This window comes from Tachysurus vachellii, chromosome 11 (genome assembly GCF_030014155.1).
Source record: "Tachysurus vachellii isolate PV-2020 chromosome 11, HZAU_Pvac_v1, whole genome shotgun sequence".
Taxonomy (NCBI): Eukaryota; Metazoa; Chordata; class Actinopteri; order Siluriformes; family Bagridae; genus Tachysurus; species Tachysurus vachellii.
This window is the reverse complement of record NC_083470.1, coordinates 22,120,015-22,147,837: the sequence shown is the minus strand read 5'-3', so window position 1 is coordinate 22,147,837 and position 27,823 is coordinate 22,120,015. Positions and strand designations below refer to the sequence as shown.

Genomic DNA, 27,823 nt, shown 5'->3' with positions numbered 1-27,823 from the left:
CACTGAATTTACTACACTTCCCAGAAGCACGTACTTTATTTAATGGTTTGGAGGCTTGACACGGAAGTGTGTGGCAATCCGTAGATCTGCAAGCTATTTTAGGTGTGTTTCTTTTAGTGTGTATTAGGTGTAGATCTGCGCAACGTCTGTCGCCACTAGCTGGCAGGCTATCAATATGGACTGCTAGTAAATAAAACCGTTGCAACTAAACAGGTTATAGGAGTCTGGAGAAAGGAGATGTTATGTCTTGTGATGGAACAGGTTTTACACACATTAAAGGTTGGTAATGTTTGTTATCTTTTCTGTAATCAGGTTGTTTATTGTTGAGAGTTTGACAGCTGCCGGTTTAGTGTTTTATGTTCTTAGCGGTTAGCCAGAGTCGCTAAGGCAGGTGCAACTGACATCATATTGTATTGTATACGATTAGCTTTCGTAGCTGTTACATTTAAAAGAAAATATCTAATTCACCATCAGTAGGAATAGGACGGATGTCAAGTGGTTTAATTTTCTTTACTGAACAGTGTGATGCCAGTGCATTTAAAAAAAAAAATAGATTTGCCCTAAAATCCGAGCTTCTGTAGCTAACTGCATAATGACTATGACTGTGCATGGGGATAAAATATGAACTGTGGTTTAAATACAGATAAAATAATGTTACTTTTTCAGATCAGAATCAGAATCAGAATCAGGTTTATTGGCCAAGAGCGTTTACACACACAAGGAATTCGGTTCCAGCTGCTGGTGACTCTCAAAAGTACAGACATAAATAACACTATACATTTAGCCTGGACTATACAAGAGAAAAACAGACAAGACAATACAAATACAGTCTATACAAGACAAAAACAGACAAGACAAGACATAAACAGCCTATAGGAGACGTAACCAGCCTATACGAGACGTTACCAGCCTATACGAGACGTTACCAGCCTATACGAGACGTTACCAGCCTATACGAGACGTTACCAGCCTATACGAGACGTTACCAGCCTATACGAGACGTACACAGACTATACGAGACGTACACAGACTATACGAGACGTACACAGACTATACGAGACGTACACAGACTATACGAGACGTACACAGACTATACGAGACGTACACAGACTATACGAGACGTACACAGACTATACGAGACTATACGAGACAAATACAGCCTATAAGAGACAGAAACAGACCGTACGAGACAAATACAGACCATACGAGACAAAAAAGATTATACTATGCAATTCAAAACCAGACTTACAAGACAACAACCGACAATGGGAGACAATACAGACAGGAAAATAGAAATGCAGAATATATGACAGATCAGTAATTTACATAAAGTTTTAGAGTGCACGGTAGTGGAAATAACAGTACTGTGTGTCAGGTACGATAAAGAGTTTACTTTAGAATTTTTTGTACAATATACAGCAATAGTAGTGAGTGTAACATGTAGGGATGATGTCATGACTGACAGTTCTGATACTGCAATACTTATAGATATGAAGCAGGGAATATAATTAGTTAATGAGGGTGATTGCTTGGGGGAAGGTATCTGTATCGTATGTTATAATGGGTTAAACTACTCCAGTCTATGAAAGTCTACAAAAAAATAGATATTAATAGATAGGTTTCATGTTTATTTCATGGTTATTTGCTTGTGAACAAACGTCAGATTATTTCGTCGAACTAACTGCCCCAGTTATCATAAGACGGATGGATACACAGAATCACACGAAGAAGCACTTAACGAGCCTGGTTTCTTTGTAACACAGTCTGTATACTCATGCAGCCAATCAGCGACAATCATGTCAATTGTTTGAGGTTTAGTTTACTATGTTAGTCTGTGTTTTTGGTAATAACAGTTTAGATTAGTAGTGAACATAACTGGCTATACAGCAGGACACTTTCTAGCTAATGGTAGATCAGCCGTCTTCACATTAAAACTTGTTATTTTAAAGTAATGAATTCAGTTAAAACGTGTAATGAATGTGACTGAACCGGAATATTTACTTTGTCATCCTTCAACCCCAACATTTAAAAGTAAACACACAGTGTTCAATAAAAGTCAAACAGAAATACACAAAGGACAGATTACATAACTGGAAGTCTACTGATTGAAACGAAAGGGTTACAACTTTTCTGTTTTGCGTGTTTCATATTAGGAGGAAATGCGGCACGAAGCTATTAGGGCATTAAAGAGTTACTAAACAAATGCTTATCTGTGTGTCTGTGTGTGTGTGTGTATCTGTGTGTGGGTGCGTCTGTCTGTGTGGGTGCGTCTGTCTGTGTGGGTGCGTCTGTCTGTGTGGGTGTGTCTGTCTGTGTGGGTGTGTCTGTCTGTGTGGGTGTGTCTGTCTGTGTGGGTGTGTCTGTCTGTGTGGGTGTGTCTGTCTGTGTGGGTGTGTCTGTCTGTGTTTGTGTGTGGGGCATGAAGCCACTAGGGCATTAGAGAGTTACACAAATGCAGCCGCTTATCTGCCTGTGTGTGTGTATTGGCTGATTTGTGTTTGATGGGTCGGGTGGGTGTGTCAGGTGGGTATGGTCGGTCGTTTGGTGGGTGGGTGCATGGTTGTGTGTGTGTGTTTGTGTATTTATTGATTGTGTATGTGTGATGGGTTGGTTGGGTGTGTGGGGTGTGTGTAGTGGTGGTTGGTTGGTTGTTTTTGTGCAGGGGGAGGGTTTGTGTCTGTGCATGTGTGATGGTTTGGTTGGGAGGTTGATTTATGTGTGTGTGTGGGGGGGGTGTATGAGTGTGTGTATGTGTTGGTTGCATTGTCAAGACCGTTTAACAGACCTTTACTTTGAGTATTCTTGTCTAACAGGACCACAGACTATTACATATCCTCTAATGGCTTGTGATGCTTTGTGTTCATTTAGAAATGTTGTGCTGTAGCAGTAATTTCCTTTTACTAATAATGTCGTCCCTTAGTGTAATGCATGATGCCACGTGATGCTTCCTGTAAACATTTCATTATCTTTTCATTGCTTAGGGACGTGTGTGACGTGTGAATGACTTTATCTTTGTCTCCCACAGTCTGATTGAACTGTGTGAGGGGGCCAAGCAATGAATAAACCCAAAATGGCAACAGAGAAAGGGTTTGTGATCTCTCTCTCTCACACACACACACACACACACACACACACACACACACACACACACACACCAACAAACACGAAGGATTACTATATACTAAGAAATATATTAAAGACTTGAAGATTTACTGTGTATTCTTGTCAGAAACTAATGGTGCATGAAGTCAAGCCAAGAAGATTTTATTGTCATTTCAACCATATATATCTGTACATGATGAAATGAAACATTTTTCAAGGACCTTGGTGCTATATAGAACAACAGAGGACTACATAAGTCAACAAAGAGCTACATAAAACAAAAAACAACACAGAGCTAAGGACTAAAAAAAAAGTGCCTATTGTGTAACCTAGTGTACACAATACAAAATTCTACAGGACCGATAAAATAAAATATAGCAGACCAGAGTACTGATTGTAATGGCATTGTGCAAATAGTGATGAATAAACAGTAAGGGGTTGTAAACATATGTACACTTCATAAATACACAAATGCAACGATTAAATTGAGTTTGAGGATTTCTAAATCCTCTTGTGACCAGCTGTTATTCGGAGAACCATTAAATCCTAAATCATTTTGACAATGTTTATATTGTAAACACAACTTATGCTGGGTATCATTTATCAATCTTTAGTAAAGTAGTGTGAGTGTGTGTGTGTATATGTGTGTGTGCGTGTGTGTTTGCAGGCCAGATAAAACAAAAAATGTTTCAAATTTCCGATGCCTCTGACTGAATCCAACAACTGCTCTTAGGCTTCCATTTCTGTAGTAATATTCTTCACATATTAGAAATAAATGTCAGTTTTCTTGCTAGTGGGAATTTCACCTGGGTTAAAGATGTGGTGTGTCTGAGGAGCTTAAATTCATTTTCCTTGAGTTTCCCTTTAATGTGAATGTCTGTTTATTATTTGGTCATAAACCTGCAACTAAAATCTGTGTGTGCGTGCGCGTCCTTGTGTCCATCCCTGTGTGTGTGCGCCATCCCTTTTTTCTTGTGTGTCGTCCCTTTGTCCCCGTGTGCGTCCCCATGCCTGTGTCCGTCCCCCTGTGTGTCCCCATGCCTGTGTCCGTGCCCCCGTGTGTGCGTTCCCCCGTGTGTGCGTCCTCCCGTGTGTCCCCCCCCGTGTGTGCGTCCCCATGTGTCCTCCCCTGTGTGTGTCCCTGTGTGTGTGTGCAGCATCCCCAGCAGTTCCCGGGTGCTGATGTTACTCGGGCAGTTGGAGAGGTTCAATGTAGAGACTCTGCATCCCGACAGCGAGGCCATCAGACAAGTGACCGGCAAAATCCTGCACCTCATCCAGACTCAAGGTGAACGAGTCCACACAGTCCAGCACTCTTGGCATAACCAGATCCAGACACATGTTTGTAAGGAATAAAACACATATTCCTGTTACTGTTGATATCCTGTTACTGTTGGTACATATTCCATGATACTGTTCGTTTATTACTGTCATAAGATGCTAGTCTCAATGGTCTGTATTTACTTGCATTCCATGGCAAATTCTCTAAACATTTTTCATTTTTCAGGTATTGTTCAACATCGAACAAAATAAGGATTTTAAACTTCTTATTGGTTTTTACTGTTACATACACATGGCTGTCTCATCCCCACCCCTAAATCTGATATTTTCTGAGTAAGCTGAAGCTGCACTCTATGCTAAAATCTCCCCCCTGTGAACTTTCTGACACACCTCAGTCCCTGACCTGAAACCGTATCCTTCATATCCCTCATGTTTCCAGTGTCTGAAATGTGAAGGATTGTAAGTCTCTCCTAGCTCCTGTTTCCTTCTCCTGACTCGGTCACACTCGGGCTCTGACGTCACCGTGCATGTTTGTCGATATTTTCACTGTAGGGGTCAGAACAGTACCAGGAGGCTAAGTGTCAGTCTGGCTGATAATATGCCAAGCGTGTATGCATGTGACAAAACGTGTGTTTGTACATATATGCATAGGTGCATGAAAGTGTGTGTGTGAAAGATAAAGATGGACTACAGCAGTCGCAGAAGGAGGGATAGATGCGTTCAGCCTCTGTACAGCCCTGGTAATTACTAATAGCTCAAAATGGTTAGGATTTAAACTTTACAGGCTTTATGCTGCTCTGTTTCGTGTTTGCTGCTTAGTATGTTATCAGGTTACACGATGATTAACAGTTTTTAAAGTCACTCTGGCCTTCTCAAAGACGATTTCACTTCCTGTTCAAATCTCTCATTATATAAAATTGGTCAATATTTTACTGTGACTGGATTAAACCAGCTATCATGAATTTCATTTCGCTGTGCAGAGGAATTTCTCATTTTCATAGTAATATAATGTCATGTGTTTATCTAAGGAACCAATATTCCTGTTTGCTAAACTGATTTATTCAACATGTTTAATACTTAATGTATTTAAACTAAACAAAGCACCGGATTATTATAAACCACACCACCAAGATTGGATAATAATATCCAAGTTAAACATGTTATTCGGTAAATAAACGACACACGTCGTGTTGCTCAGTTGCTAAATCTCACACCTTCAAGGAATGTTTTGGAAATATTAGCATGATGTTGGTGTCTGTTACTCTGTCGCCGTGAATGTGCTGTGTCTTTAAGAACGATCTGTGCTTGTTTCGCTTCACTGAATCGTGTCCAACAGGACCTCGGCAGCAGTCTGTTGTGTCACCAGTTATTTGAGTAGCGCAGTATGTTTTTATAAACAGCTGTAAATCAGCAGGCAGGTATATGATGTGTGCATTTTAGACAAGACTCTCTGTCGAGCAGCTCGCACTTTGTTATTCGTGCTGTGGTATAATGAGGCTTTAAAGTAGCTCCGTACGAGAGAAGGTGCTGAGTTTTAAAAATCGGAAAGGGTTGTTAGGAAGTGATGATCAGTGATTGGATTTTTTTAGTTTGAGAGGACAATAGTGATCAGAGATTGGGAGTTTGAGGGCACAATAGTGATCAGAGATTGGGAGTTTGAGGGCACAATAGTGATCACAGATTGGGAGTTTGAGGGCACAATAGTGATCACAGATTGGGAGTTTGAGGGCACAATAGTGATCACAGATTGGTAGTTTGAGGGCACAATAGTGATCACAGATTGGTAGTTTGAGGGCACAATAGTGATCACAGATTGGTAGTTTGAGGGCACAATAGTGATCACAGATTGGTAGTTTGAGGGCACAATAGTGATCAGAGATTGGGAGTTTGAGGGCACAGTAGTGATCAGAGATTGGGAGTTTGAGGGCACAGTAGTGATCAGAGATTGGGAGTTTGAGGGCACAGTAGTGATCAGAGATTGGGAGTTTGAGGGCACAGTAGTGATCAGAGATTGGGAGTTTGAGAGCACAGTAGTGATCAGAGATTGGGAGTTTGAGAGCACAGTAGTGATCAGAGATTGGGAGTTTGAGGAAGCAGTAGTGATCAATGATTGGACAATAGACATGATATTGACCAGTGATTGGTTATTGAGTAAGAACTAATGATCAGTGATTGATTGTTGTGGAAGTAGTAGTGTTCAGTGATTGGTCAATAAACACAGTAGTGTTCAGTGATTGGTTGTGTAGGAAGCACTAATGGTCAGTGATTGATAATTGGGAACAATCGTAATTTAGTGCAACTCCAGGCTTTTTTTTTTCTTTTAAATGAACCACTAAATGGGTCTTAAAAACTCACCAAAACCTGTGACAAGATCAATGCATCCTAGTCAGTATAGATTACCCACAATGCACTTGATAGTACAGTTATGTGTAAAGCAAACTTGGATCACTGAAGAGAACTAAATCAATACAGTTTGTGTTGAGGTCGTGCTTCCTTTTTAAGGGAATAATAAACTCAAATGCAAATGAATAACAAGAGCAGTAAATAATGCCTATTTTGGGAAAGATCTTTGAAAAGATGCTCCTTTGATGTACAGTTAATAACAGTTGGTGTTTTGGCATTTCTACTTGCATGTTTTGCCTGTTGTTTAGATGTGATGAAGCTTGTTTCCACTGTGCTCTATTTCAAGCTCTGTCAGCGTGCACCAGACTCCTCTCTGAATGTAAATCAAAAGTAAACACAGCTAAACTTCTGCTTCTACTTCCACTTCCCTGTTACAGTCACTTTACCCTCAGCTCTGACCTTGTTGTGAGGATACTTGTGGCTTTCTTCTTCCACACAAGAACAAGAAGACAATGGGGCCAGTTAGTTCCTCATGTTCTTGTTGGAGTAGTGACACATTCAGATGGCTCAGATGTTTGAGAGAGGTGATCGCGAGGCTGGAACCGGACACTCGGGTTTCAGAGCTTGCTCCCTGCACATATTCTCCTGCCTGAAACTTGATTACATGTTTGAAATGTCTAACATGGGAAGCATGTTTCAGGGCTGTGTGAAACGTTCTCCACGTCCAAATAAATACAAAAATGAATCGAACTGAAGTATCAGATAGGTACAGGCTTGGCTTGAAAGCTAAGCTGGTGTATCAGGGCTGTTATATACTTGCGAATGTTGTGTTTTATTGGGTTAGTAACTAAGAAACAGTCAGAGCTTCTGTTTTTTTCCTGCTGCTGTGTTACAGAGAAGACGCATAAGGAGATCATGGCTAAAGGATCGAGTGGGATGGAGGTCATTCTGTCGTCTCTAGAGGTAAACTCTATTAAAGGAAAAGAAAAGAGACAAATAATACACACACACTTCTTATATTTCATACAGTGCAGCACATACAAAATCCCACAATGCACTGCAGCAGGTGTCCAGTCTAGTTACTAAAATATTAGTATTATTATTATTATTATTATTATCGTTTATTTTTTATTTTATTTTTATATTACTGTTGTTGCTACAAAGTGGCTACTGTTACGCCTCTCCTCAAGAAGCCTTCACTCGATCCATCTATCTTAAAAAATTTCCGCCCTATATCTGCCTTACCTTTTACATCTAAAATTTTAGAAAAAATTGTGTCAATTTTCAATCTGGTTTTAAAACTGCTCATAGCACTGAGTCTGCTCTTCTGAGAGTGCTAAACAATATTTTTTTTAGCTACTGACTCTGGAGATTCTGTGGTTCTAGTTTTACTGGATTTATCTGCAGCATTTGATACGGTTGACCACTCTACACTTATCGCTAGATTAGAGTCATGGGTGGGACTATCAGGCACGGTTTTAAAATGGTTTCAGTCATACCTATCAAACAGAAAGTATATAGTTAAACTGGGTAACTTTTCCTCCTCGTCTGCCCCGCTGTCTTGTGGTCTTCCTCAAGGTTCAATTCTGGCACCTTCCCTGTTTTCCCTGTACATGTTACCACTGGTCTCCATTCTGAGGAAATACGGAGTGTCGTTTCACTTTTACACGGACGATACCCAAATCTATTTGCCTTTTAAGAAAAATGACCCCTCATCCATTACATCCCTTTTATTGTGCTTAGATGAAGTTAAAGCTTGGCTAGCCCAAAACTTTCTGTTTTTAAATGAAGATAAAACTGAGGTGATAGTGTTCGGCCCCACAGAAAGTGTACAGGTCACCAACCCTGACCTAGGATGTCTTTCCGTCTTTAGGTCTCCGCAGGTACGGAATCTGGGTGTTCTCTTGGACGAGTCCTTAAAATTTGATAAACAAGTTTCCGCTGTCATTGGATCGAGTTTTTATCAGCTACGCATTTTATCAAAAATTAGGCACTTTTTAACTGATAAAACCTTAGAGATGGCAGTACATCCTCTAATCACATCTCGTTTAGACTATTGCAACTCTCTATGCTGTGGTGTTGCCAAAAATCCAATTAACCGTTTACAATTGGTTCAAAATGCTGCTGCCAGATTTCTTTTAAAAAAGCACAAAAGCGATCACATTACCCCTCTTCTGAGGACTCTTCACTGGTTGCCTATTGATTACAGAATTCGTTTTAAAATACTTTTATTTGTTTTTAAGGCCCTGCATAATCAAGCTCCTATTTATTTATCTGAGTTATTACATCCTTACTCTCCTTCCAGAAGTCTAAGATCAGGCAACCAGAACCTCCTCTCTGTTCCCTTTTCAAGACTCAAGCGTAGAGGGGATCGAGCTTTCTCAGTAATTGGGCCACAGCTTTGGAATGATTTGCCAATAGAATTAAGATTAGCACCCTCTCTGTCCCTCTTTAAGTCCCTTTTAAAAACGTATCTCTTTTCCTCTGTATTTCTATAGTTTTCCTTTTCATTCTCTTCTTACTGTTTCTAATTGTTCTATTATTGCTTGTTTTAGTGCTTTAGTGTGTATTTTTGCATTGTTTAATTCTTTTTCGCTTTTTATTATTTCTCCTGTCTTAATATCATTTTTTTTTTTATTTTGCTCTGTTTTTTTTATTTTTTTTTATTAACACCTGTTATTGTACAGCACTTTGGTCAGTCCTGTGGCTGTTTTAAATGTGCTTTATAAATAAAGTGAACTGAACTGAACTGAACTGTTGTTAACAATAGCAAAAGCATAAATGGTGTTTGTTAAAATTAAATAAATTCATATATAATTTCTTTTGTATTTTTCTCAATTTTTGTTAGTTTGTCTTTTATTGTTTTTTTTTATTTGTTTACCGATTCGTTTCTTATATATATATTTATTTATTTAATCATTTGTTTATTTATCGTTGTTTATTTATTCTTTATTTATTCATTTTTCTTTCATTTGTTTTTATCTATGTATTTATATTATTTATATCTATATATTTGAATCTATCTATGGCTTTATTTTGCACTACAGAACACGAGGGATTTACAGACGACTCTGAACATCTTGGGGATTCTGAATGAGCTGTTGACTGTGGGTGAGTTTAGTAGATTTAACATTATTGTTACGTCTTGTCACCTTTGTATTTTGTCATGTTTGCATTTATAGCATTTGCATTAATAATATGAGTGTGTGCACGTGTGTGTGCATATGAGTGTGTGTGTGTGTGGAAAAGAATTGAACATATAAAGGAAACACGGACTTAACAGTCACCGTGTTGTGTAGGTGGCGGCCGCAGGATCGGAGTGTTTGTGTCTAAAGGAGGAACCGGAATCCTCATGCAGTTACTGATCAGCTCAGGTAGAGAAACGTCTCCCAGCGAAGAGCTCATGCTGCAGATCCACTCTCTGCTGGCCAAAGTCGGGCCTAAAGGTAAGAAAAAGATCCGCGTAAAGCTCCAGCTTGTTTATATACAGTAGAAGATTTCTGAAAAGCCTGAACTTCAGTAATGACACCATGACATGTCGCCTGATTTCCTCTGTAGACAGAAAGTTTGGAATTAAAGCCCGGCTGAACGGGGCTCTGAATGTGACCATCAACCTGCTGAAACAGAACCTGCAGAATTACAAGCTGCTGCTGCCGTGTTTACAGGTGCTCCGTGTTTACGCCAGCAACTGTGAGTACAACTGTCTCAGATTGGGTTTTATAAATTTATAGATAATCAGCTGCAGCTTATAAAAGGTTTTTGTTTGGTTGGTTCTTTTATTCCTTAATAACTTGCCCCAGTATTGAGCACAAGTGCGTATTTCAGTTCCTCCAGGATTGTTATTATTCATTCACTCACTCATTTTCTACCGCTTATCCGAACTACCTCGGGTCACGGGGAGCCTGTATCTCAGGCATCATTGGGCATCAAGGCAGGATACACCCTGGACGGAGTGCCAACCCATCGCAGGGCACACACACACACACACACACACACACATTCACTCACACAATCACACACTACGGACAATTTTCCAGACTTGCCAATCAACCTGCCATGCATGTCTTTGGACCGGGGGAGTAAACCGGAGTACCCGGAGGAAACCCCCGAGGCACGGGGAGAACATGCAAACTCCACACACACAAGGTGGAGGCGGGAATCGAACCCCCAACCCTGGAGGTGTGAGGCGAACGTGCTAACCACTAAGCCACCGTGACCCCCTATTATTATTATTATTATTATTATTATTATTATTATTATTATTATTATTAATATTATTATAAAAAATAATAATAATAAGATAAATAGAAAAAAATTAAGAAATAAATAAAGAAATAAATGAAATATAATAAATAAATACTCTGCAAGTTGCATCGCAAATTTAAAAAAATTCATATTTAATTTTGGCTGCAACAATCACAAAGAAAACAAAACTCCTAAAGGGACTGGTGTGAAGATTTTTGCTTCTTACTGAATATAATTCAGACTCATTTGTTAATTAGTCCACATATTAAAAAGTAACAAATAAAACAGTTGTGGATTTATATGTGCCAGGAGCAAACCCTGAATCGTTCTTATTTCTGTCAGCAGCAGTGAACGCTGTGTCTCTGGGAAAGAGCGGCGTGGTGGAGATGATGTTCAAAGTCATCGGCCCCTACAGCAAGAAGAACACCACACTGCTGAAGTACGTGAGACTCCTGGTTTCTTCACGCTCACAGTCTAAAAGAAACACTTAGAGCTGCAGCGACTGCGTAATGGATGTAACGTAGATCTCACTCATTTGTCCCTTTTTTAATCACAGAGTGGCCCTTGATACTTTGGCAGCATTGCTGAAAACGAGTAAGTTTTCAGTTTCAGGAATATAATGAAAGAATCAAGCAGTCCTGCGGAACGTGTTCACAGTGTTGGTTCTTTTTGTTTATCAGAGATGAATGCAAGGCGGGCGGTAGACAGGGGACACGTGCCAGCTCTGCTCGCCATCTACCAGGACTGGCATCGCAACGACACGCGCCACAGAAACGTTCTGATTCGCAAAAGCATTCTGGGTTGCATCAAAAACATCACTAACCTTAAGCTGGGCAGAAAGGCCTTCGTCGACGCAGACGGCATGAGGATTCTCTACAACACTTCTGCTGTAAGAACATAACGTCTTGTGTCGATCGCTTGTAGTCTGTTGGCATCTATCTGAACATTTTTACATCTGTTGTGTGGAATATAGAAGGTCTCCTTGTTGCTGTTATATTTAAATAATCAAACGATACCCTTTGCATTGGACCTCATTTCCACCACCTCATCATTGCTTTTTTTTTTTTTTTTTTTTACACCAACATTTATGTGAGATTAAAATGGTCTAATGCCTCTCTGCTATGTTGTGCAATGTTGTACATTATTCTGTCTCATTATTCTGTCGATCAGGAGTGTTTAGCTGTTAGGACTTTGGATCCTCTGGTTAACGTTTCCAGCCTGATCATGAGAAAGTGCTTTCCAAAGAACCGCTTGCCTCTGCCCACCATTAAGAGCGTCTTTAATTACCCACTACCCCACGTTCCAGCCTCCGGACCCGTTGCTCAGCTCTACAGTCAGCTACCGGAGGGTAAAACGCATAAACATACACATGCAGAAAAAGCATAGAACAAACGGTTAGATTCTGTATCACGCCCTGTGTGTTGCAGTGGATGACGTTTTAGACGAGAGCGACGATAACGAGGACACTGAGATCGATACGGAGAATGAGGAGGACGAGAAGGACCACAAGTCACAGGTCACTTCTTCATCTTTGATACAGGAATCTTATGTCACACCTCAAAGTCCATGTTGAAATATATTCTGGTTAAACATAGCGACCTTGTGTGCTTGATTAAAACTAAAATAATAATCGAAGCTAATTTTTTTTAACACGATTTCAATGCAGAATGATGACATCGAAACGGATATCAACAAACTGCGACCCAGACAGTTACCCATACGCCCATTTGATGAGCTAAGACCTTTTGAACGTTTCTTTCCGGAATTTTCTGAGGATTTTCAGGTAAGGATTTGCCTTTAGTTTAGCATCAAATGTCCTCCAGGATTAATAAAGTGTCTGTCTATCTGTCTGTTGGTCTATCTATATATCTATCTTTCTGTCTGTTGGGCTGTCTCTATTTATCTGTCTGTCTGTCTGCGTTTGTCTGTCTGTCTGTCTCTGTTTGTCTGTCTGTCTGTCCGTCCATCCGTCTGCCTGTCTATCTATCTATTTCACGAATCTTTTTAGAGGTTAGTGATTATATAGTAGCAAAGATGGGAATCAGGGGCCTTCTCCTTTTTTCCTCTTTACTTCAACCCTTCTTCCTCTTCCACAAACGTCTTATAGACTTCATATTCATCATAGTTTCCTAAACCAGAGACGTAAACGATTTGCTTAGACATTCGGATGAATTTTTAAAAAGTTAAATATAATAGGGAATATTTATAACGGTGCCAATGATCGACAGGCAGTTTTGTTAAAAATGAACGTTCATTTAATTTTCATTTAAACAATTACATTTAATATTATTTATACAAATATTTTTCGAATCATTTTGGTAATTATTTTATTTATATTCATTACTGAATCATTTAAATATTTATTATATGTATTTTTTTTTTTTTTAACCATACAATTTTAATGAATTACAGAAGACATTCTCTCGTATTTGCAGCACAAGAACGATTTTATCACGATTTTATCACGATTTTACGATATATTTTTTTTCTACGTGACTTTACCGAGTGTGTCAGTAATTCTGTAGCTTACTGTCACAGAAACATGTACAGGAAAAAAAAATTTATATGAACAAATGCAATGAATTGCCAGCATCCAAGCAATCAGGATGAGGCAACATGTCTGCTAAATTCTTCTAAATCACTGACTATTATGTCTTTTAAAAGCCGCTAAAGCTTTAGAAATTCTCCAGTCGTAATACAGTATATGGAATTGTGTTCGATCTTCAGAAAAAGTTTCACCGCTTGTTATTTTTTATCTGCACCCGGTATGATGGGAACTGCAGATAGAACTACATTAGCGCTCTCTGATCGATATAATGTGCACTTCTTTATTAAATTACTCTCCTTCAGGAGTGTTGAAATTCTTCCAGGTGATTAAAAAAGCAACATACACCATGATGTACTGCGGCTAACCATTCACCTTGGATGCCCTCTCTTTCAGGACCATGATTTTGAGACTAACAAATCCACATCCCCTCCCGCTTCTGAGGCTCCCAAGCACCAAAAACGCTCTATAGTCATCCCCACGGCTCAGACCACACCCAGAAACAAATCCTCACACCAGAACGAGGAAGAAAAAACGGTGGATTTAGACAGCATCAAAATCTCCAAAGCTCCAGAGCGAGAGCTGGTACACGGTCTGAGCCGGCTGCTTCTAGAATCCTCTGATCCGGTGAACGGAGGAAGCTGTGTGGAGGCGGGGCTTCAGGAAGAGGGCGGGGAGCAGGCGGAGCTAGAGGTGCCTGACACTGCTGCCCTTTTGCCTCTGCATGACCCCGATCTGTACCTGGAGATGGTGAAAGGAACATTCTCTGTGCCTGGGTACACCGAGGTGGCGTATCCGGATTACTTTGGTCACGTGGCACCTTGCTTTCGAGAGCACAATCTTGAGCGGGTGTACGGTGTACAGAGGTGAGTACCTTCATTACAAACATCCGCTCCACTTAATCTGGCAGAAAGGTTACCAGACTTGTATTTTCCTGATTATTTATATATATATATATATATATATATATCTATATATATATATCTATATATAGATATATATATAGATATCTATATATATATATATATATATATATATATATATATATATATATATATATATATATATATATATATATATATATATATATATATATATATATGTCATGTACATGCATTTACATGCAAGTTTCATTACATAACATTTACAGCATTTAGCAGATGCCCTTAAGGGCTCAGGATTTGAACTTACAACCTTCCGAATGGTAGACAAATACCTTAACCCCTAGGCTACCACGTCCCTAGCTAGATAACTTATAATGTATATAAAATATCATAAAAGTGTCATTTCTGATTCTGTTTTGGGGATTCTAGCATAATATTGTGTTATGGCGGTTTTCTGGAGCTTTAAATTGTGGATAGATAAATTGTGGTAGTTCTGAGGTAAAGGTAGTGGCATTTTGGCTCTTGTGTGGCTGATATCTGTGGATTTTGGCACTGTTGTGGGCCAGTTATGGCTGATTTCTGGTGACATAGTGAAATTGTTTTGGTCTGCTTCCAGTATTGGTCTGGTTAACTTTTAGCGTTTGGGCATTTTAGCATTTGGGCCAACTTTGGGCCGCAGTTCCGTGTGGTATGTGGGCCAAAATCAAAGCCGAAACTCAGCCAGATGCGGCCCAGAGCCAGTATTGTATGTTGTACAGAAAATCTAACATGACCGTTCCACAAAGACTCTCATTTATTTTCAAAAATGAGACCGAAACGATCTATCAAGGTACTCAGATACTGTAAATATGCATATTAGACACACCCTCACCCCATTCATGCCCCACCCCTCTACTAGTGTCATAATAACATTTGAAAAGTTACTCCCATATAATTTGCAAGACATTTGCATATAGGAAGATGATTGGCCGTTATGTTTTATGATGTAATAACACCTTCCTCTTAGTGCAAATGTAACCATTACACTAATAATAATTACTAATACTAATTACTAATAGTTACACTAATAATATTTAACTTCAAAATGTAGGGTTATTAGAAAATCAAATCAATTTAACCGTTTTTCCCAACAGGGCAAAAATCTTCCAGGATATCGAGAGGCTCATTCACCCCAGTGACATCATGGATAAAGTTGTGTATGACCTTGACCTGCAGAGGTCTGTGCTTTCATGCTGTAACAGTTTATTCGAATATGTTTAATAATTAAAATCAAAGAAGCACTCGGTCCTGTCTGTTTTAAAATAAAAATCTCTGTCCATTTTTTTTTTTTTTTAGCTGTCCCTTAATTGATGACGAGGAGTCACTGAAGTTCAACTCGCAGTTTGAATCAGGGAACTTGCGCAAAGCAGTTCAAGTCAGAAAGTAAGTACCGGAACGGATTAGTTTCCCATCACCCAGTACACTTCTTTATAAAGCAATTTAGTCTATCAAAAATTGTAGGGAATCTTCCATGAACAGTAACGTCAGTGTTGCTGCATGAGGATATTATTAAGATATAAATCGATCATTTTCCTTTCACTTTAGGTGCGAGTATGACTTGGTGCTAAACTCGGACATCAACAGTAACCACTATCATCAGTGGTTCTACTTTGAGGTGAGCGGCATGCGTGTGGGAGTACCGTATCGCTTCAACATCATCAACTGTGAAAAATCCAACAGCCAGTTCAACTACGGTGAGCTACGGCCAGGGCTTTTTCTGTAGAAGAGAAGAAAAAAAAACACAGTGTGTGAAAGCAGCCCTACATCTCAAGCCATTGACTTAACACTACAGGCAAAAAAAAACCACTAGTACAAACACATTTACTGAACAAATTGTTGAATGACTTGATTGAACGATCGAAAACGTGTGTGTACTGCGAGTGTAGTAGTCTCTCTCTCTCTCTCTCTCTCTCTGGGGTGTTGTGTTAATGTGATTTATTTATATATATATGTATATATGTGTGTGTGTATATATATATATATATATATATATATATATATATATATATATATATATATATATATATATATATATATATATATATATATAAGTATACTGTGTGTACTTGATGCAGGCATGCAGGTGCTCATGTACTCGGTACAGGAAGCGATCAGGGGCAGCCCGCGTTGGGTTCGCACTGGATCTGACATCTGCTACTACAAGTAAGTTCTGCTTTATTCCAAATGCACACCATTCATCCATCCATCCATCCCGCTTATACCGCTTATTCTACTGGGTCATAGGGAACCTAGAGCCATGCCCGACTCTAAGCACAAGGCAGGTTACACCCTGGACAGGATGCCAGTCCATCACAGGGCACAATTGCATACACACATACACACACACACACACACACTACAAACAATTTAGAGATGTCAGTAAGTCTACACTGCATGTCTTTGGACTGGAGAGGAAACCAGATTACCTGGAGGAAACCCCTGACACACAGGAAGAACGTGCAACCTCCACACGCGTGGCAGAGGTGGGAATTAAACCCCCAACCATGACTTTAGCAAACGACCCTGATTTTACTAACCGCCCTCATGCACACCATTGTAGGGCAGTGGTGTCTCAAGCGGTTAAGGCACTGGCTTGTTGATTGAAGGATCATGGTTCAAGCCCCAGCACTGCCAAGCTGCCACTGTTGGACCCTTGAGCAAGGCGAAGAAAAGATTCAGAATCGGAACTTCTTATTTTTAAATCTGAAACACAGACTGTAAGTTTTTGTATAGAATTATATTTCTGTATTGTACCACATCATCGATGACTTCTCAATGACTCGATGACTGGTAATGGTGTATTTCCATAAACTCTTAGGAGATGTTTATTTAACATTTAGGAAATGTGTCTCCAGTGCCAGCGGTTATACAGAACACTCAGCAAGTTGTTGGGTGTGCGTTACTTGGTAACATGACATGCTGTGTTTGGCATTTAACTTCTAAGTAGTGTTGGGCTGCATCTCACTTCCGTGTGAAATTATCGATCGCATATATGAAGTTATTGACAGAAACCTGGATCGTATCTATAGAGAGATTCAGACTTAAAAGATGCTATCTCAGTGCTATAATCTATTTCTTGTGTAAACAGGAACCATTTCTCACGGAGCTCCATCGCAGCCGGGGGTCAGAAGGGCAAATCCTATTACACCATCACCTTTACCGTGACCTTTCATCACAAGGATGACGTCTGTTACTTCGCTTATCATTACCCGTACACCTACTCGACCCTGAAGGTAACAACTTAACCTCCTGGCCTTCTGTCCGTTTCTCTACGCTCTGCTTTGTGTGTCTGAGACTGTGACTGATGTGGTGATGTTTGCTGTCTGTGTTCGTCAGATGCATCTGCAGAAGCTGCGTGCTCTGTGCACGCCTCACATCTACTACAGACAGCAACAGCTTTGCAAGACGCTCGGAGGAAACGACTGCCCTCTGCTGACCATCACAGCCATGCCGGAGTCCTCTAGCAACGACCACGTCTGTCAGTTCAGTACGTCACGCAGGCTTCTTATATTTACGAGGACCTTTTGATTGATAGGAATATTAATGCAGCGAATTCATGCTATGTGACACCGAATCCTAATTCTATAGAAACCAAAAGGAAATATCTTGGCTTTTAGTTTTTGTTTTAATAAAACCTTTTTAATTAAAAAACCTACAACAACATTTGACAGCCCCAAGCACACACGTGTGCAAGCACACGCACAAACACACAAATGCACACACACACACACACACACACACACCAATCATTCCTAGAGTCTTTCAGCTTTACTGCAACCGAAACATTTTTTGCAACTCATACTTGCCTCAGACTGTGAAGATAAGCAAACATTGTTATCCCTGTAATCAAAACCTGAACCTGACGGCTGTGGTGTGTGTGCAGAGAACCGCCCTCTGGTCTTCCTCTCGGCACGTGTTCACCCCGGAGAGACTAACGCCAGCTGGGTGATGAAGGGCACGCTGGAGTTCCTGATGAGCTCCAGCCCTCTGGCACAGAGCCTTCGAGAGAGCTACATCTTCAAAATCATCCCCATGCTCAACCCAGACGGAGTCATCAACGGCAAGTATGTACACGAGTGCAGACACACACACAGGCATCGAAACAAGTCTAGTACACAGAAGGAAGAAATAGTTTGCTGTAGTTTTTGTATAGTTTGGCGATTTTTATCTTGACTCATTATTTAAGTTTATTTTCATCATTTTGTAATCTCATGGCCGCGGTGTGGATGTATGGGGGAAAAAAATTTTTTTTCCCCCTTTTCTCCACAGAAGCCTGCGAGAGCTATTCTTCTGCCCAGGGACGGTGCATCCATGCCATGCAAAGCTCCATGGCTAGCGCCACGGTGTGGATGTTTGAAATGTATATATGTTTAGGGGGGTCACGGTGGCTTAGTGGTTAGCACGTTCGCCTCACACCTCCAGGGTTGGGGGTTCGATTCCCGCCTCTGCCTTGTGTGTGTGGAGTTTGCATGTTCTCACCGTGCCTCGGGGGTTTCCTCCGGGTACTCCGGGTTTCCTCTCCCGGTCCAAAGACATGCATGGTAGGTTGATGGGCATCTCTGGAAAATTGTCCGTAGTGTGTGATAGTGTGAGTGAATGAGTGTGTGTGTGTGTGTGTGTGTGCCCTGCGATGGGTTGGCACTCCGTCCAGGGTGTATCCTGCCTTGATGCCCCATGACGCCTGAGATAGGCACAGGCTCCCCGTGACCCGAGGTAGTTCGGATAAGCGGTAGAAGATGAATGAATGAATGAATGTAATCTCATGCTTCTAAAAGTTGAAGAATGTCCAAAGAATCTATTTATCGTCTGCCATTAACCAGAACTACCATTGAACAAACAACTGTGGAAATGAGGAGATTTTCTATCTATATTTAGAGATAATCAATTAATTGATTACATAACCCTTTTTTTTTTAATGATATTTTAAATTGCTGTGGTGTTAGATGATAAAACATGATACTGGAGTTTTAGTATTTTTCTGTATTAGCGATTTCTCTCTTACTAATTCTTCGTGTTTCTGTGTGTAGTCACAGATGTTCTCTGAGTGGTGAGGATCTGAACAGACAGTGGCAGAACCCCAGTGCAGAGCTTCACCCCACCATCTACTACACTAAGAGTCTGCTGCAGTACCTCAGTGCTATCGGAAAAGCACCACTGGTGAGGCACGGCGTGATATTTCTCCCTCTCTCTCTCTCTCTCTCTCTCTCTCTCTCTCTATCTCTCTGTCTCTCTGTGAGACTTTCTCAGTGTGTAGTTATTCATTGGGAGGTAGTTATCTTTTATAACTGTGTGGGTGTGGGGGAGTGGGAGGGTGAGTGTTTGTGGGTGAGCGAGTGTGTGTGTGACTTTCTCAGTGTATATTTATTCACTAGGATGCAGTTATCAGTTATTATGCAGTTTATTACTGTGTGTGTGTGTGTGTGTGTGTGTGTGTGTGTGTGTGTGTGTGTGTGTGTGTGTGTGTGTGTAGGTGTTTTGTGACTACCATGGCCACTCAAGGAAGAAGAATGTGTTTATGTACGGCTGCAGCATAAAGGAGTCGGTGTGGCAGACCAATGTCAGTGCCAGCTCCTGTGACCTGCAGGAGGACCTGGGATACAGGGTAACACACACACACACACACACACACACAATATCCATTCGATATTGTGATATACAAAGCCATAAAAAATGATTTGCCATTTGCCTTCTCAAGCATACACTAGCTAACGGAAGCCCGTGACTGGCTAGTGTCACTGTGATTGACAGCAAAGAAACACTATGCCCCTCCCACTCACTGACAAGTTCCTGACTACAGAGTGAAAGCTTTGTTTGTTTTGAGAAAAGAGCTCTGTCAAAAATCACATATATTTATTCACATGTAAAATAACGTATGAAATTAAATATACTTTTCTATTTTAAATATATACAGAGAACATAAGATTATAGGACAAGGGAAACGATAATATGAGCTTATTATAGCAGTGTATCGATTCACTTTCCTGGGATGTATTTTTGGAGTTGAAGAAATCTCTGAAAATCATAATTTTTTGATATCGTCGCTGTCTGGCGGAATCCTCGTATGTCCAAAACCGTTATTTTTCAGGAAATGAAAAAAACGCTGTACCTTATCTGCAGTGCACAGGGTTTAGTCCGCGTTGCAGTGGATTGTCTTGCGCTAAATTCCTGTCCTCAGACGAGCACCAGAACTAGCGGGGTTAAGATTTTTTTTTCTTTGAGCCCAGTGTTTTGAAGACATTTACCTCAGAAGACGTGTTGATTCGTTGTGACTCTTATTAAGGAGAAATATGCCGCGAAGCTCTCCCGCGGAGTGAGGAAGAGGTGGACAGTTGAAGTGTCCAATGGAGTTATGAGATTTGCGCTCAAGCTATTTTCAAGACTTTAGATTGGTTAATAACTTGTAAAAATAACAGACCCACGTGGGGACTGACCAATAGCATCGATATGTGAAAAAATATGAAATTGACCAAATTTGGACATACGAGGTTTCCGCCCGACAGCGACGATGTAGTGACTCGGCTGCCTTCTTAGCAAATCCTCAGCAAAAATAAATCATTTATCATGAAATGTCTTCAAGTAGACTCAGTGCTATAGTCAAACATCAGAGGCTGTCAAATCATCAGGAGTTTGCTAGCATACTATATTTACATGTTTTTTTTTAGACTCTCCCTAAGCTGCTCTCTCAGCTGGCTCCAGCTTTTAGCTTGTCCAGCTGCAGCTTCGTGGTGGAGCGATCGAAAGAGTCGACGGCGCGAGTGGTGGTGTGGAAGGAGATCGGTGTCCAGCGCAGCTACACCATGGAGAGCACGCTGTGCGGCTGCGACCAGGGCAAATACAAGGTACAAGGCATCAGTCGATTATTAGCGATATTTATTATAATGGAAGTTTAAAATATCAAAATAATTAGCATTTGTTTACTTTTTCCTGACTACAATCGGCGGCTTGGTTGAAGCCTTTCAAGCAAAGCTGCTCAGTTAAAGGAACAAGTAAAGAATCACATCTGAGCCGATTATTTGCCAATAACATTTTATTGCTAATCCACAGCTTGAACTGTTATAAATCGATGACATGAACGTCTCCTCACAGAAAACATCACCATATCAACTCTCCTGAACCTAATGGAGTGAATTATTTTCATAGAACACCATGGTCTCTGCTTCAACAACAGCCATTTGGCAAATATTACCACATTTCATTCGTTAGCAAATGTCAAATCATGCATGGTAATGGTTTAGAATCAGATTTAATCTCATGGGAAGTCTGAGAGACGAATTACTACCTGTTCTCACCTGCGGTATCGCTGTGATATAAAGACTTTCTCTTTCACACACACACACACTCAATCACACTTAGTCAACCACACACACACACGTCATTTTACCAAGAACATGGAAAGCTTAACCGAGACTGAGAGTCCTTTCGACTGAGGCTCCGTTCAACAATGTTCAATAAATGCCAATTTAAACGTTTTTTTTTTTTGTTTTGTTTTTTTTGGTCCATTTATTATTAATCCTAGATGATTTGTCCCTTCATACGTGCTGTTTCTATAGTAACAATAACATACTAGAACTGAGCATTAACTTGTTCCAGCTGGAACAACCTAAGAAAATAACACACCCTCCCTCTGACCAATCAGATTGGAGCATTCAGCTGCTCTGCGGCGTAAAGAAACGGACAATTTTTGTCCAATCGTATTTAAGAATTCCTAAGCGCTGTGGTTTAAATGGATAAATGATTTTCTCTTATCAGGTCTTTTGCAAACAACAACTTTGGCCTTCCCTGAAACAGGAAGTTTGCTCAGAAGAAGGTGACTCTGAGGCACAGTGCACTTCGCACCCCAGTGAACTTAAAGCCAACTCCAGACCACCAAGATTAGTTTGGTTTCACGCTGGATTAAGTGTACTGAACTCTCACGGAGATCGCCTTCGGTCCGGAAGAAAGAGCAATTGTGACGATGTCCTTAGATTTTCCTTTTTTTAGGGCATGCAGAATGATCTTATCAGAACGAGGAGATGACGTCTGCGTTAATCTATAAGTGCACAGGGCCTTAAATTAATAGCAGTCGCAGGCTTTCTGAAACTCATGCTGCTTATGTTTAACTGGTGAAACGGCTGAAGTGAGGTTTAGGATATAAGAAGGAGTGTGTGTGAGAGAGTATTATTATAAGAGGAGAGGAAAATGGCGGTTTTGGGTGTGTAGACATGCTTCGCTGGTACCCATGGGGTAAACTGTTAGATCTTGTGGGGTGTTCCAGTATGCAGTGGTTAGAATCGATCAAAAGTAATCCAAAGAATCACAATTGGTGAACCAGCGAGAGGGTCATGGGGCCCAAGATGTGTGTGTCTATATGTGTGTCTATATGTGTGTCTGGATGTGTGTGACTGGACGTGTACAGGTCTATACGCGTGCACGTGGGTCTATATGTGAGCATGTGGGTCTACGTGTGTGAACATACGTGTGTGAGTGTGTGTGTCTATACGTGTGTCTATACACGTGTGTGTGCCTATACGTGTGCATGTGGGTCTATACGTGTGACACGGAAGGATGGACAGGGAAGGATGAGGCAGAGTTTAGTCAGTAGATGGTGCTGTAGGTCAGTAGATGAGTAGAGTGAAGACGATGCTGAGATCTCGGGTCTCTGAATCAGTGACTCATTCTGCGTGTTCTCACAGATAATGGCTCCTCATGAGAGACTAGAGCAACATGGCTGAAGTATTCTGCAGTGAAAGGATCAGCATTTCCACACACACACACACACACACAGGAAGATGATTTGTGATGAATCTCTGGAGGAGGCGAGCTGCTGAAACCTACATTAGTTAAGTGTGTGTGTGTGTGTGTGTGTGTGTAGGGTCTCCAGATTGGGACGAGGGAGCTGGAGGAAATGGGAGCTCAGTTCTGCATGGCTCTGCTCAGACTGAGACGCCACACTTCACCCCTGGAGCTGCGCAACCACAACACACACCTACTGGACGTGGAGAGTGATCTAATAGATACAACCTGCAGTGTCACTTGGTACACACACACACACCTAAATACTCTGTTCCTCTGTTTACCAGAGGAAACCACATTTACACACACACAAATACACACACACACGGCAAAATGAACAACGTTTTGTGGCAGATTAATGATGAAGGGAAACGTTTCTCATTGACAAACTGAATCTCTATCGGTTAAAGCATTGAGAGGCGGCGATGCTCGAAAACAGAAAGGGATTTGATCCTGCAGGCATATTTGCTGTGATGGAGTTAAATATAGGTCAAAATAATTTCAAAATAATGTTGTTGAAGTTTGTCATTTTTTGTGCAAAGTACATGAAGAACCTCATACGGAAAAGCAAAAGAAAAAAAAAAACAGTCGAATTAATCCACAATGTCAATGGTGTCATTTTAACTCCATAAACTAAACAGCAGACTTTCATAGACATAGATTTTATACATTTAGTTACATGAAAAACATTATTCTTTTCCCCATTTTAGCTAAATAAGAAGCCTTCAGTGTGTAAGAGATGCACATTTAAAAAAAAAAAAAACAATCATGACAGTAATAGCCTGAATGATATCAGTGTCTAGAAGCTTCTTGAGAACGCACCTCTGCTCCTCCCAGCTTGTTTACTTCTTTAATGGATGACCACACACACACACACACACACACACACACACACACACACACTCCTCCGTTCCTCTTCTAATGGCCAGCAATACTTGAGGAGCTCTCAGTCGCGCTGGGCTCTGCACACTTGAGTGAAGTAAGCGAAAGCACTCTAGCCACTCTCCTCATTACAGCCGTCTAATCACCTGATCCGAAAGGCCGCTAATCCGGTTTGAGGCGGCCCCCAGTGTCTGGCCCCCCTTGCCTCCCCACGTCTCGTTGGGATCCAGTTTCTCACCCCCTCACACCATTAAAACCATTAAAAAGCCACTGAAACCAGCCAAACCACCGGGCGGCGTGGAACACACAAAAACATTAAACCATTTAACTGCTGAACAAGAGAGCCATAAAACCATCATCACTTTATTGTATTAGAGAGAGATATAGAGACAGAGCGAGAAGAAGGGAAGAGAAATGCACTGATGTTTATAAACCACTGCACAATCCATAGCCACTTTTGGTTTTTGTTATTCAGACCAGCAGTGATGTTAACGGAGTCGACTCGGTTTAGATAATTAATCAGTGAGCGTTCACGTCATGTACAGAGCAACACAGCAGCTTGCTTTACATTCACACTTCTATCCAAACAACTGCAGAAACTGATCGCTAACCAGGTGTGGTTAATCATAGTTAATAATTAATCATATAGGAATCACACAGATGATTAGTTTATATAAATCATAGACTGTGTAAGGTTAGTTAAATGGTAGCGCTAAGTACTTTTTCTTTACTCTGGTGTATTAAATCACAAGCTTTACATCCACACTTCAACATCCTGAAGTCTACTTACAGTACATTCTGCTTACAATACTGTCATTTGCCAACAATAGGGGAAAAAAACAAAATTCGTGAACCACATGTACCTTTTAAAGGTTTTTAGCTATGTTCGTTTCATTGAATATCAGTAACACAAGTTACTTCCTGTTATCGCTGCTGCTTATCGTTATAGAGGAACGACAAAGTGCTAATTTTCACACAAGAACTTCAATACTTAAGTTAAATAGAAATTTATATTTTAAATATAAAATATAAATGTGAAATAACAATGTTTATTTTTATCCATGGATTGGTAGAACAACACAACTAGCAAACAAGTTCCTGTGAACAAACAATGATTATTAGAATAAGTGCCTTAGCGCCGATGTTATAGAAAAATTATTGAAAACCAATAGAAAATTTTTTTTTTTTTTTTTTTCCTTCTTCTTTTCTTCTTCTTAAAACTGCACATCAATTCCAGACTGGCTTTGTCACACCCACATGACAACCTTTACCTATTTAATAAATATTCTAACATGCTACTCCTCCTAGAGCTCGACACTTTCCGGCCAATCCGGTTGATTATAAGCTAGTAATGGATAAAAAGTAAAGATAATGCAGTTGTATACATTTTCTTGTATAAATGTATGTAATTATAAACTTACATTATCAGCTCAGTGTATTATCAATATACATACTATATTTAGGTTGAGAGCAAGAGCTTTTTAGCAAAATCCATATCCAGTTTAACAAGTGATGAAGTGACTGACTGAATAATGTTTGTGCTTTTCTGTGTATTTTAACCCGCAGCCCCACCACTTATGTGATGGAGGAAGACGAGCCTGCCTTTATAGAAGACGTGGACTACAGCGCCGAGAGTGACAACGAGAACGACCCTGAGCTTGAACCTGCCCATCTGGACCTGAACTCGGACCCTGAATTCAACCACCAAGACTCTCTTACCTGAGAGCTGAGAGGGCTTATCATATATAGCGTACCAAATTCAGCTTTAACACACAACCTACAAAATACCAAACGACTTATTTACTGATACCAGTGTACGTTAATTAAGCTTCATTTTCATTTCTATCAATCTAACTGAATCGTATTCGTATTATAAACATATCTTTCTGTTAATACTGTAAGGTCAAATTAAATCAAAAGTTCTCGACTGCAACATGGCCAGTCCACAAAAAAGAAACCAGACACATGTAGAACGTCCTAAAAGTAGAATGTAAGTAGCTACGCATGAGGTAAATGTGAAAAATGCTAAACGCCTTAGCGATCTCAAGTCATTAAGAACAAATGAATGGTGCTACATGTGGACGCTTCACTTTCACTATGTTCACATAGACTACAGCGAAGCTGCCTTTCTCTTAAACCTTAAAGCATTGACATTGTATCACCACATTATATTATATCATTCTAATAAAGTTCCATTGCAGCACATTGTACAGGATTGCATGGCATAAAAATGACACGCACACCCACCACCATGCTTCATGCCGCAATTCAGTGTGAGGAATGTAGTACCAGGTTTATCTTCACATCACTCGTGTGTATTTGGTTGGAACAGGTTACAGTTTTGGATCAGTATCTCATCGGTCAGGGTCTGATCGATCCCGCACCATTTCGCAAAAGAAACAAGACACTTTAAGCTCTTTTATTTTAATTTCTATGTGAAATGATTTCAGTCCTGTTTGTATAATATGTGCATGACTCTTGAATGTCGCATTTTCTAATTTATTTTATTTGTTTAAAGGGTTTGTCTTGGGAGGGGCAGGGTGGCTGTTGTTGCTTTGTGTGTGTATGTGTGGATATGTCTTGAATGTGTATGGGAGATACATACCAAAATTTACTTGGTTTTAGAAATGACTGTCTAACCCCTGACTGAAGTGAAAGTAATAAATATTTAAGTGAAACTTTTTTTTTGTCATCATTTCTAGAACATGGTAAGTGATGGTAATTTTTTCGTTTCTCACATTTTATTGTTTGATTAAAATGTGAAATGATACTGTTCGCTGCAGTTGTACAATTCTAGTTGTTTATCTATTTGTTTGTTGTTTTATTAATTAGTTCTCTTAAATTAGTTTTTAATTATCGTTCTGGTAATTGAATTTGTTGTTGATGCTATGCACTATGAATTGATCAATGCTAGATGTCCAGTGTAAGTAAAATTCCCAAATACTAGCTAATAATATGGACTATAATAAAATAAAACATTAACTAACATTAAAGAAAATGATCAAAGTTAGATAGCTAAAATCACCCCCTCCAAAATTCCTAAATATCTCAAAAGCTAGTTACCTGTAGTTCTAGATACCTAATCTAAGTTTGTAATACTTTTAAAGCTAGCTGAAATTAGAGTATCCAGAGTTTCAGAACCTACTACTTTACAGGAAATGATCTGAAATAGCTATCAATATGCATGCCATTTAAATGTTTGGTAACATTAAAGAATATCTCCGAAGATATCTAACAAGTTCAATATCAGTGAACTTTCCCGAATGTTAGGGTTAGGCTTAGGCCTAACCCTAACCCTATCTTATATTTAGGAATATCCTAAAAGCAGAGGATGTTAGCTAAAGGTAAAAGAAAATGTTTAAAGCTAGCTAGTCGGTTTAAGGGATAAGAGAATATCTACAAACCAAATTAGTTAGCTAAATTTATAGATACTTTCAAAGTTAGCTAATATTTGAGAACATCCCCGAAGCTAGCTACCTAGTTAAAACTAGAGGAAATGAAAAAATGCCAGCTTGCTAGTCAACAATGAAAAGTTCTAAATGTTTGCTAGTAATATATCCAAAAACCAAACTAGTTAATGTTTGAGAAAATTATTAAAGCTTTTTAATCAACATCAGTGAAAGTTCCAACTTATAGAATATCTCAAAAAATCTAGTTGACTAAAGTTAGAGGTAATTGTCAAAGCTAGCTATCTAACAGAGGAGATTCCCAAATGCTAGCACATACTGGA

General features: G+C 39.9%; 1 protein-coding gene across 2 annotated transcripts; it reads left to right on the top strand.

The window, feature by feature from the left end:
- The first annotated feature begins 120 nt into the window (after positions 1–120).
- On the top strand, positions 121–26,324 carry agtpbp1 (ATP/GTP binding carboxypeptidase 1). Of its 2 annotated transcripts, XM_060880796.1 has the most exons (26): positions 122–279; positions 3,026–3,087; positions 4,260–4,390; positions 7,622–7,689; positions 9,774–9,837; positions 10,026–10,172; positions 10,285–10,416; positions 11,317–11,410; positions 11,528–11,565; positions 11,652–11,860; positions 12,142–12,319; positions 12,399–12,487; positions 12,638–12,754; positions 13,913–14,382; positions 15,534–15,617; positions 15,736–15,822; positions 15,985–16,133; positions 16,515–16,602; positions 17,528–17,672; positions 17,776–17,926; positions 18,323–18,503; positions 19,467–19,596; positions 19,910–20,041; positions 21,102–21,278; positions 23,291–23,454; positions 25,660–26,324. In XM_060880796.1, exons 2-26 carry the CDS (start codon positions 3,056–3,058, stop codon positions 25,814–25,816), a joined length of 3,414 nt encoding a protein of 1,137 aa, XP_060736779.1. In that variant the 5' UTR covers positions 122–279; positions 3,026–3,055; the 3' UTR covers positions 25,817–26,324. The 2 variants fall into 2 exon arrangements, with proteins under 2 accessions (XP_060736780.1, XP_060736779.1); XM_060880797.1 differs by lacking the exon at positions 3,026–3,087 and having other exon boundaries at positions 121–279.
- The last annotated feature ends 1,499 nt before the right edge of the window (positions 26,325–27,823 follow it).